At 31.6% G+C, this 12,275-nt stretch overlaps 1 protein-coding gene across 3 annotated transcripts; it reads left to right on the forward strand.

The window, feature by feature from the left end:
* Positions 1 to 1,131: 1,131 nt before the first annotated feature.
* On the forward strand, positions 1,132 to 9,236 carry LOC110622099 (protein EMSY-LIKE 1). Of its 3 annotated transcripts, none has more exons than XM_021766482.2 (10): positions 1,133 to 1,471; positions 4,775 to 4,977; positions 5,071 to 5,180; positions 5,261 to 5,381; positions 5,647 to 5,874; positions 7,254 to 7,322; positions 7,866 to 8,108; positions 8,182 to 8,250; positions 8,339 to 8,402; positions 8,791 to 9,236. In XM_021766482.2, the coding sequence occupies exons 1-10, from the start codon at positions 1,444 to 1,446 to the stop codon at positions 8,829 to 8,831; spliced, it is 1,176 nt and encodes a 391-aa protein (XP_021622174.1). In that variant the 5' UTR covers positions 1,133 to 1,443; the 3' UTR covers positions 8,832 to 9,236. The 3 variants fall into 3 exon arrangements, with proteins under 3 accessions (XP_043815617.1, XP_021622174.1, XP_021622175.1); XM_021766483.2 differs by having other exon boundaries at positions 5,650 to 5,874; XM_043959682.1 differs by lacking the exon at positions 7,254 to 7,322 and having other exon boundaries at positions 1,132 to 1,471.
* The last annotated feature ends 3,039 nt before the right edge of the window (positions 9,237 to 12,275 follow it).

Raw genomic sequence — 12,275 nt, forward strand, 5'->3', positions numbered from 1 at the left:
GCACAAAGAGGAGAAAAGAGCCCAAACAAAATAACCACTATTGCCTCCACTAATCAAGGAATCTAGAAACCAACAACTTCATATTTGCTCGTAAAGTGGAGAGGGAAAAAGAAGAGAAGAAGAGGTTTTACTTCTGAGATAGCCTTGGAGTCAGTGAACCACAAAGATTCCTCTATAGACCCTAAAGTGCCTCTTTCCTTAAGGATCACCATCGACATCAACACTTCCATTCCTACAAGAACTCAAACCCAAACACTGAAAAACAAAAAAAGCAAGAACAAAAGAAGAAAACAACCATCTATCCAAATCCAAAAGAACCTAGCAAGAGAGAAACCTTATCTAAGTAACACCTAGATCTAGCGCATGCAAAGCAACCCTCGCTCTTGAAGCACCGATATGAGAAACTACAAGAGAAAACAAAAGCCAAAAATCCATATTTACAGCCCCATTCGATGAGGGGTGGGTTACCCATAACTCAAGTAGAGAGGGAGAGGCCTCTTATGAAGGCGCAGAAAGAAGTCGGACGAACGCTAACAGAAAAAAGGAGACAGTGCTCCTAAGAAAAGAAAACAAAGGATTAATTATTTTTTCTTTTTTTATAAATTTCAAGCCATCTATAATTTTGGCATTATAATTTATCCAAAACAAAATCATAGAATAATTAGAAACCGTTTGCTTGTAAAAATATGTAGAAAGTACTTTTTCTACATAACAGATATATTTCCAAAAAATCTTTTTTTTATTATTTAATTGTAATAATAAAAATATATGTGATAATAATAAATATAATATTTTAATTAAATTCTTAAAATTGAAAATTTTTTTAAAAAATTATTTTTATTAAAAGTAAATTAATTTTCTCTTTAACTATAAAAATGTTTTTAATTAATTAATTTTCATAAATATTTCAAATCTCAAAATATATAAAAAAATATTTACATAAAAAAAACATTTTTCCATAAAACAAACTCCTTAATTTTCCCTCTAACGTTCAGCGTTCTGCCTCGTCGAAGTCGGTGTTTGAAACTTTGTTTTATAGCAATGGACCCACGAAGCCCATTTTGGCATCATCGTACATCCGGTTGACCCGACACGATTTTCCTATGCACTTACGAGTTACGAGGTTTCCATGTTATAATTTTTCGTTTTCGGGACAAGTCTGAAAGCGAAAAAAGCCCTGTCCCTCCCTCTGTGAAGGAAGCTTTCAAGTCCAAAGTCCCCTCCTTGGCTCCTCCCTCGCTCCAACCGATTCATCTCCTCCTCTCTGCAAAACCCCTCTCCCTTTCTACCCCTTTACCTCCATAGAATTCTCTTTCACAAGCTCTCCTTCTTCACGCTTTCTCACTCTCTGTCTCCCTCCGTATCTTTATCTGTATCTCTGCAGCTCCAATATTGCTGATTGCAATGCTTTAGAAACTAAGCAGCCTCCTGCTGGTTCTTCTTATGGACTATGAACTTTCAGATAGTAGTGGTATGTTCTCATTTTTCCCTTTTCATTTCTTTGTTCATTCGCACAACTATAATTTTTTTTCGGTTTATTGAATCTTTTTCATAGTGGGAATTGGTGTTCAGGCTTAGGATTTTGTTGGGTTCGATTTAATTGGGCATTGCCGTTGCTTTGGTAGTTGGTGATTGGACTAGGAGTTTCTCTTGTGAATGAATTTTTGGGAGATACTAGGGTTCTGGGTTTTGAATGGACAATATAGAACTGTTGTTTGGAGTTTTTGGGATTTTGAGGTATTGATTTGTGAAATGAAATTAGCGATAGAACTTGTTCTGGCCTTCTGGATTTGTTTCACTTGCTGCTTCTTTATACTTGGGTAAATTCTGATTATGCTACTTAGTGATGCTATTTGAAAGTTATTGAATTGCTATCGTGGATTTTATGCACATAGAAAATGGTTTATTTAAGAGGAAGACAGAAAACTTAACTTTGGATTGAAGGTCTTAATTTTCTTGTTTGGACGATTTGGGTCTAAATTCATTTTGTTATTTTTCTATATATGTTTTTTTTTTTTTTTTTTTTTTTTTTTTTTTTTTTTTTCATGCTATGAAGCTGCTGCACTTTTAAAATTTCTCATCTGGTTTGTTTTGAACATGTTAATGTTTGACAAAGAAAAAGAGATTGAGACAATGAAATCTCTTTAACTTTTACACTGTCTTAGGCCCTGTTTGCCAGGGCTTTTAGAATGTTAAAAGTGGCTTTTCAAATTATTAAGTCGCTTTTTGAGTATTTAGATAAAATTACAAAAGAGTTTCTATTTATCTGAAGCTCTTTGGGAAGAAGCCACCTCATCTTGGCTTCATGGGAAGCCCTTACATCCTGAAACTTTTAAAATTCTAATTTTATCCAAATAGTTGTACAATAAAAAATAAAAAATGTCATTTATATCCTAAATAAGATATATACAACCTTTCATATCCTCTTTCATCTATCATTATTTTTCTTATCTAATATATAGCTTATAATTTGTAAAATTTATGCGGGGATAAATTTTATATAATTTATAATTTATAACTATTTTATTTTTATTTAAAAAGTTTCATTTTATGGTATTAATATTATATTTAAAGACATTATGATCTCATTAAATTAGAACATAGCATAATTTTTAATATTGTTGGATGATTTATATTTATTTGTGATGTTTAATTTTTAATTTACTGTATTTTTTTATTAAAATAATTAGAAGATATCTTATTAAGTGATGAGATATTTTAACTTTTTTTAATATCTAATTTAATATAATAGTCATTATCCATATGATATTAGCTTTAGGTATATTCAATCCAAATAAACGTAAAAAGCTCTTTGAAATAAAAAAGATTTTTTTTATTATACTTTCCAAACACTGAATTAAAAGCTCTAACTTTTACTTCTCTTTTTCTACTGCATAAAAGCTAAAGTAAAAGCTATGCCAAACAAGCCCTTAGTTTCCCAGATGAGTAGTTTGCCATTATTCAATCTTGGCAAAGGGCCTGAAAAATGGGAGGAACCTCTGGTATGGTACAGTTTGTGATGGTCTTGGGTCTTTTTTCTTTTGTTGTTATTGGGATTGATGATGTATAATCATATTTGCATTAGGAATTTAGATGTATAAGGATTAGGTCAATATAAATAGAGCAGTAATGTTCTCCTTCGATAGTGGAAAAAGCAGGCAGCTGTCTGTGGAAGTAGCCACACTTGCTGAACCATTTAAATCCTTATTGTGTTGTCCATTGTTAAAGTTGGATGGAAAACGTAGAACAAGTGATCAACAATTGTTGCTATTGATGGTCTCAGGCATTTTTTTGTTGTAATTTAGGGGAGCCTCTAATTGTACTAGAAATTGTTGATGTATAAGTATTAGATTAATGTAGATAGAGCAATATATTCTCCTTTAATTAATAGTGGAAAAAGTAGGCAGCTATCTCTGGGATGTAGTGTGGCCACAATTCCTGAACCATGTAAAATCCAGTGTTTGCTTCTCTCTCTCTCTCTCTCTCTCTCTCTATATATATATATATATATATATCTGTGTGTGTGTCTCTTTCTCTCTTTTTTTTTTTGTGCGTGTGTGTGCATGTGCGTGTTTGTGCGTGTGGCTGACATGTGAATTCAATTTAGAAGAGTCAAAATTTTGCATAAGAAAGGAAATAAGAAAATTGACTTGGGAGTTCTAAAATCTGAACAGTTGAGATTGAAACAAGTGAAAGGGTGAGAGTCAACCATATTGGTTTTATTATAGATTTGGGAAGTGAAAAAAAAAATTCAAATCTGGAAGCTTATTGTTAGTGTTTCATATATTCATTTATTTATTTCTTCATTTGAGGAAAATTTTCTAAATGAAAGAGAGAAGGTAATAGGTGCAGAAAGAAGCATAAAGTGTCCTCTTATAGTTCGATTTCAAGAAAGGAAACATCAGCATAATAAAGTTAATTGTCTTCTGAGCTTTTTAGCAAGTTCTATATACTTTTGCACCACGTGACTTATCTAAAGTGTTTTGCAGACTTTCAGAATCTGTTTACTATAGTGGTCAATAACAACTTTGTACTTTCATGAATTATTTACTAGTCTTCAAATATTTGGTCCAAAGTTGTGGGCTTGCAGCACAATGAAATGCACACATACTGAGATTTTGTTCAATTATTTCGCAATTGCGATTAAATGAAACAAAATGTTTACAGTTGCATGTTCTCTTTAAGAAAAATCAAAACAATTAAAGTTGTAAAGACTCATGGAATTTTAATCATCTTAAGCACTTGTTCTGGACCACAAAAATAGGCATATAGTTATTTCACATGTAAATAAAGTTAATATAGCTAAAGCAATAAATTTTATGTTATTTTTTTTTCTAATATACTCTCCTTTCATATTGCTCAATTAATAAACTATTCTTGGAATTAATAAATTTTACTTTTCCAATACATTTTAAATAGCAGTATATTAGGAAGCTGAAGCATAAATTACCATCTCAAGAAGGAAAGTGACTTGTAATTTGAGTCAAATGAAAAAGGAAAACTTATCTTTGTGGGAGAAAGGGACTAGTGCTTAAATTACACCATATTTGGAAATTAAGTTCATGAAGCCCTAAAGGAAGAATAGCCTCATGCCGTCTTTGTATATGTATATAATACAAACATTATATGACTCAGAATTCACTACAATCTTAAAAATGTGGACATCTAATGAGTTTCTTTTTTGGGTCCCCAAATTTATAAACAACATCATGATAAAGGCAGAGATAAATCTTTTATTCACATTGCTCCTTGCCATGATGTCCCCAAACTGCAGGCACTGATGATGATCTGCCTCCATCACATCCAAATACAATCCCGAAGGGAGAAAGAATTGTAGGAAACGGAAGATCTGTTGTTGGTTCTACAACATACTCTAGAATGCATACTGACATGGAGGCTCTAATTCATCACCTTGAGCAAGAAGCTTACAGTGCTGTACTGCGAGCTTTTAAGGCTCAGTCTGATGCCATTTCTTGGGTATCTATGTTCTGAATGTTTGTACATCTCTGTGTACTTGAATCATGTGCCTTGTTGTTCATATTTAAATGCTCTGTCATGTCTCTTATCCAGGAGAAGGAGGGTTTAATAACAGAACTTAGGAAGGAGCTCAGAGTATCAGATGATCAACACAGAGAGCTTCTGACCAGAGTTAATGGGGATGAGATCATCAGAAGGATCAGGTTTGAACGCTTTGTGAAGCAGCTGAAATTTCAGAATGATAGTTAGTGTGAAGTGGCTTATGTATTGGAAACACTAACAGGGAGTGGAGACAGGCAGGTGGACAACAAGCTGCCAGGAGCAGTGCGTCACAACCGATTCATGATCTTGTACCCAGTCCTAGTGTTTCAGGTTCTCGCAAAAAGCAGAAGACATCCCAAATGGTATCTTTTCTAGTATTTATGCTGTGCCATAGGTTTTGTAATATTTATGTCAGTTGATCTATCCATTATTATCTTTCTAGTCCTTTCTGTCTTGGTGACAACGTCTCCATAATCCCTATCAGCAGCCCTGTCCATGCAACTACTATTATATAGAGCTGAAAATTGAAGAGAAACTGACACCTAGTTAGTTTGTTTCTTATTTTTAATAGATAAAGTTAAATATCAGCTTAATCTCCCTTTGGATTTTCTCTTGCACTTTCTTTAGCAGGGTCAACAAGTGCCTGGTTTATCCTCAATGAAGTATGTGCAGTATCCTTCTACAGGTCCTGCTGGAAACCATCATTTTAGTCGCATTTCTTCTGGAGCCCTTGCTGCAAATGAACATGCTGAAGCAACAACTTCTGATCCATTAATCGGAAGGAAAGTGTGGACAAGATGGCCAGAGGACAACAACTTTTATGAGGCTGTCATAACTGATTATAACCCTGCTGAGGTATGTTTAAGGATTCAAAAGGCATACATTATAGTTATTTGAGGCATGAATGATATTGAGGCATATGGTTGATGAGCAATGGAATGGCTGTCTTACTATTGGGTCTATGAAGATCTCAGTTATGAGGCAATCCTACTGTGACTTTCCAATATTATTAACATTTCCCCCTGAACTTTTTGACTTTGGCCTCCAGCTTAAAGTGTGTTACAGTGAGTCCCTGTACTTTTCAATTTTAGGGTATCAAACACCAACTTGATGAACCTTGAGCGCTTAGAATACAAGTGTTAAGTTGTTTTTTCTCACCAGTGTAGAGTAATTGCAAGTTGATGATATTTGAAATGGGTTTGTAATGTGTTATTGTTAATATAAAATATAATTACAGAAACGGTTGAAAAATGCTGTAGCCAGTGTGTACATGCTTCATTATGACGGTCACCCTGCAAACATGATGCCTACTCTTCAATCCCAGAATTCAACACATGAATTCTGACTTCAGAGGAAGCATAGATATCAAGAGAAAATCTCACCCTCATTATTGTTTCTAATTTCCATAAACCACATTTGGGTTTTCAAGGGAGTTGGCCTGATCACTGTTCAGGATCAGGCAAAGCAGTAGAGCCATGGAATGTGGTGCTGTTGGTGTGGAGGGAATCAGGAAGCATGTTGTAGAGGATTAACTAGGTAAGGTATTGAGGAGGAGCGGAAGATGATCATGGAGAGAATATCTTGGATGGACAATTGGGATCAATCTTGGTGGTTGAGATGATTGGAAGGGGAGGACCATATTGTGTAATGATTTTGCAAGAGATTGACTTGATTTTGTGGGGATTCATGAGACAAATGGAAGAGGATGGAAGAGTAGACGAATAGGAGTGAAGTGAAAAACAGAGAGGGAGGGTGTGTGAGTGACTTCCTGAGCTTTATTATGTTCTATTTCTGAACGTCATAAATTTTGCATTTTTTGCATTTTTAAGCCAGTTAACCATTTCCCCCTTTTTTTTTTTTGGTGGGGGCAGGGGCGGGGGCGGGGTGGTTTTCCTCTTCTTTGTTTAATTGGTACATTAATACATTATACTTACCGATCAAAAAGTACTAGACCTTGATGTAACAAGCTTCAACTTGGAAGATTGAGAATTGAAAAGCCAAAAGGTTAGGATTTTTTTTTTATATTTTTTGGTAACTTGGAATGTAAATATTTTATAATTTCACATCAATGATTCATTTGAGGCATTACCTCATTATATTTTATCTGTTTTTATCTTTATCGCTTTATCCCTTCCCTGTTATTGTTGACTGCGTATCATCATGTTCAATATATTCTCTTGCTTGGTAATCTCGTTATTTTTTGGTCCTTGTCACCTGATTTTATTAATTTACAGGGCCGACATGCTCTAGTCTATGATATAAATACAGCTAATGAGACATGGGAATGGGTTAATCTCAAAGAGGTAAACTCATTTGATTTTGTTTGAGCTAGAAGCCTAGAATTCATTTTGATGTTCCCATTTCAGTAATTCTTTTAATGCTGCAATCATTTGAAAAGCTTGTTCATAGCACAGTTGATGTAATCTTATATGAGGGGCGAGGTTAGTTTCATATGCTTACAAAATGTTCATGAACTTAATGTCTCTTGTATTATTAGAACGGAGCTGTAAGATTGGTGATGCAAGGGGCATAACTTCGGTGGGATGGGTCCCTATGTAGTCTTATGACCAAACAAATTAGACTGTTGCAACTGTATGCCATTTCTCTCTGTTGTTGATCAATTTAAGAGATAAAATGCCTGCTTTGATTTTTAGATTGATAATCTCATCAGTCACTAATGAAGCATGAACATTAGCTTTTTAGATCAATTTTTAGTTTGAGTATTAACCCATATTTTTGTTGCATCTGTTAGCTTGCTTCTTTTGTACATGGCTCCGAACTGTTTCTTTCTTTGCCAGGTGAAATCTTTTTAAAGAGGAAAATGTATTGTATCCTTATCTTTACAGATATCTCCAGAGGATATCCAATGGGAAGGTGAGGATCCGGGAATTTCACGTCGTGGTGTCCATGGTGGTCCAGCCCATGGAATCAAGAAATCCATGAGTCATGGTGGCTATCCCAATGTTGGAAGAGGGAGGGGATCCACAAAGGGCCAATCCAGGAGAGATTTTCTGCAACCACAAAATGGTTTTCCAAAGAAAGTTTCCGATGACATTGAATTATTCAACACAGAGTTGCTAGTTCAGAAGGTACATTGCTAGTGTGGAATCTATTTCTTACGACATGTCAGCTTGTTTATTTTTCTCGCGATTAATGTAACAGGTGGAGAAGGTTTTTGCTTTGAGTCATCCTGATCCCCATGAACTTGAGAAGGCAAAAAAGATGCTAAAAGTAAGACAATTGATAGGTTGTGTATGAGGAAAAACGTCTCTCATAGCTGCATATGTTGATTACATGCTTGACTGTTTACGTGATGCAGGAGCATGAACAGGCACTGATCGAGGCAATCTCAAGGCTTGCGGATGCATCTGACGGTGAAAGTGGTAATAAATACATTCATACATGAGATACCTCTGAATTTGGTCGTCTTGGAGATGACAATTGCCTGTTGTACCCATCCTGTACTAATAATAGTTGTTCTGTTTATTAACCAAAGTTTTCAGGCTCATAGCTTGGCCTTAGAATTCTCTAGGGGTGTCATTTTTGAGTTTTCATAAATGGAAGTTTGAGTGAACTATATTTAACCGGACAGAGACTATCCAGGTGCTTGGAAAACAAGTTTCCGGTCATAGCAAGATCAGATTTTCAGATTCTAGAGAATAATTGTATGGATGTCAGAAAGTTACCTGCATATCTAGTCAGCGTTATCTTGTTTGATGATTTGGTTTAAGTCTTAAATTCCTTTTTCCTTTCTTTTATGCTCCAATTTAGGTGAACAGTTCTTTCATGGCCAAGCAATGGACAGGGAGTAGAGGTTGAGCAGAAGCATTTGGCAGAAAACTATTATGATGGTCAAGGAAAGGGCTCGTTTTGGTCGATTTTTGTCAACCAAGCAAGCTTGTTTAACATTGTTTTCTTTCAATTTTTTTCTTTTCCTGATTGGATTTGTATCTTGTACCTCTGATCCATTCAATAGAAACTTTCCACACTTGTAACATAGACATGGCCTGACTTTACAGCACACACTTGGAAAAACAGCCAGCCACCCACTTGCTTTTACCTCTTAGGAACCCATAGACTTGTAGGCTTGACTACCAAATTTAATTAAGCTAATTGTTTCATTCATGGGTTTTGACCATATTGTATAATCATGCATGGCAGCTGATAACATGCAAGAGTCTTGGAGATTCAATGGTTGATTATTCTTTTATTTTTCATCTTCTGTGTTGAAAATCTTCAGGTTCCATCCCTAAGTCTCTGTGCAGCATGATTTATTTGGTAAGAAAAAAATTTAAATAAATTTTTATAGAATTCTGTATAATTTTATTTTATTTAAATATAAGATTTTCAATATTAAATGAGAAATTTAATAGAAAAAAAATGAATTAAATTGAATTATTATAAAATATTTGATTTCAAACAATGGATAAATGTATTATCCTGCAAAAGGGTCTCAGTCAATCTCTAATTGAACACCATCTGCCGTCTTTCCACTTCATTTAGCAATGCTGATTGAGAAATTGCATCAAGTGTTTATCTACATGTTTACCAATTGCCAGCAGAAATTATTCACTACCTGGCTTTCGCCTAGCTATTGTGTGATTGGTTCATACGTTCATGTTAGTCTGCAGGAGTGCTGATCTCTTCCATGGAGAGCATTCTGGACAATCAAGCTACTTGACTTCAATGATGCAACAAAACTCCGCAATTAGACCTGTCCTCCGAGCATCATAAGCAGATCCCTTGATTTCAAAGCGGCCAACTCCTAATATTAGATGTGTTCAAGCATGGCCATTAGCAAACCTTAGCTTGTTCTCCAACTGTTCTACACTTGTGAACTCATCCTTTGTGCCCATTACCAAGAATTTTGGTTTGCGAGATCGTAAAATCTACTTATGATGCCTCCCAAACAGAATAGAGGCTGTGTGTCCAAAAGGGTAACCGATACATGCATACCCAATCACTTCCTCTACCTGATCGACTGCAGAGCCGGCAATTGGAGCCCTGCAGCCGACAAACACCAAACGTTTTGGTCAGCAGAGAAGGAAAGGGATGTAAATTTAGACATGCAGATTTAAATTGTTTACAATGCCAGCGTTAATGGCATTCTAAAACGAGAGGCAAGTTCCATAACTACACAAAAATTCATTAAAATTTCATGTTAAAAATTCATTAAAATTCCATGTCGATTTAGATAGGGTAATGTGTTACTTGTAAAGATTAAGCACTTCTCTTTTAATTAGTTTTTGGTATAAAGTCTAAATTATTGTACTTTCATAAATATTTAACGCTCTAATACAGTCGTTGCAGGTGAAAAATATTTTATCCTTAGAAATGTTTTAACGTCCAATAAATCATGAACCTCCTAAAAATTTTCAAATTACGTCGAGGTACTTATATAATTTTACATATAACAAAAAAAATTACTATTAGATTCTTATATATTTAAAAAATTTATTAATTAGTCTTTATTTCAAAATTATTCAATAAAAATATTTTATAGTTTACAAAATTAAATTCTTTAATCTTTTTATTAAATAAATCCTTATCCACCTTTAATACTATTACGGTCATTTAATTTTAGTTTTTCAATAGGTAAATTTTTTAAAGAATTGTCCATTGATTGTGTAATTTAATTTTATACGGTATTTTATTATTAAAAATAATTATCTCACTTAATTAATTTTTAATCTATTTATATAATTGAAATTATTTATTAAATCATTTAAATATAAAAAAATAAATTTTAAATTTTTATAAATTAAAGTGTTGATAGTAATGTTTTATTAATGTATGAGTTTTATGAACTATTTAAATTTAAAAAATAATTTATACTCTTTTAATCCTCGATTTTTATTTTTAAAAAAATAATTTAAAAAATCATTTAATTTTAAAAAATATATTTAATAAGTAATAGATTAAGATAATTTAAATTTAAAAATATTTAAATATAAATTAAGTATTATTTTTATAAATAATATATTAAATTATTTAAATCGAAGCAAATGAAATGGAAATATTATTTTTTATAGTTAATGGATTATAAATTTTATAATAAATATTATATTAAATTGTTATATTATTACTTTTTTATGGATTTGTATATGAGAAAAATTTCTATAATAAATATAAAATTGATTTTATAATAAAATGATAAATGAGTTAGTTGATCGTTAAAAAAAATATAATTGTAAATATAAAAAAATAAATTTATTATTAATATATTTTAATTAATATAAAAATAAATCAATTATAATATTTTATTAACTTTTATAAATTTTTTAAATATATATTTTTTATATAATTTTTAAAATATCTTAAAATACGAATTATGTACATAGCGGTTGACTCAGCGATATTTAAAAGCGTATCAAGTAAATTCAATATTATAAGTGTCAAAGAGTTGTTTGACAATTTTAAATATCAAATAAATTTTTTATTCGATATTTTAAGTGTCGAACAATCTATAAATTTAAAATATTTTTTTAATTTGTGTAATTTTTTTTGCCTAATTTTTTTGCATGGTTTAAAAGAAATTTAAAAAGACAGATATTAAAGAAGATGAAATAAATAATTTTTACAATTAAAATATTTATTAATTTTATGAAAACTCTTGAAATATAAAATTTACAGCTGAATTTGTATATGATCTCCACTACTTCCAGGTAGATAGTTTTTCCTTATACAGTTTTTTTAAATAGATGTTGTCAATAGGTTTGTTTTTATTAATATATCATCCACTTGTATTACTCCATTATTGAATCTTATTCAAATATTTCCTCCTATAATTTTTTTCACTTTGTTTTTTTTTAAATTTCAATTATATTTATTTTAAAATATTAAATTTTATTAAATACAAAAAAATATTTTAAATTTTTTTAAAAAATAAGATAAAATTAAATAAAATTATATAATCAATTATATATTATTATAGTGTAAAGAATAAAAGTTAATAATAATTTTGAGACAACTCAAAAAATTTATAAAAATTATATAATGAAAAGAATAAATATTAAAAATTATTTAATTTATCTATTTTTATCTATGAAGAAAGTAGTTTTAAATTCTTAAAAAATTGAGATAAAATATCAATTAAATAAATTGAATATATTAATTGCATAGAAACTTAAAGTTTTTGAATTAATTTATTTAAATAAGACATATATTTAATAGATATACCAATAAAATTTTAAAAAATAATTAATACTCTTTAATATTTTTAAAATGATAAATAATTTTAAATAAATCTAAAGTGA

The sequence above is a fragment of the Manihot esculenta genome, chromosome 9 (assembly GCF_001659605.2).
Source record: "Manihot esculenta cultivar AM560-2 chromosome 9, M.esculenta_v8, whole genome shotgun sequence".
Classification (NCBI taxonomy): Eukaryota; Viridiplantae; Streptophyta; class Magnoliopsida; order Malpighiales; family Euphorbiaceae; genus Manihot; species Manihot esculenta.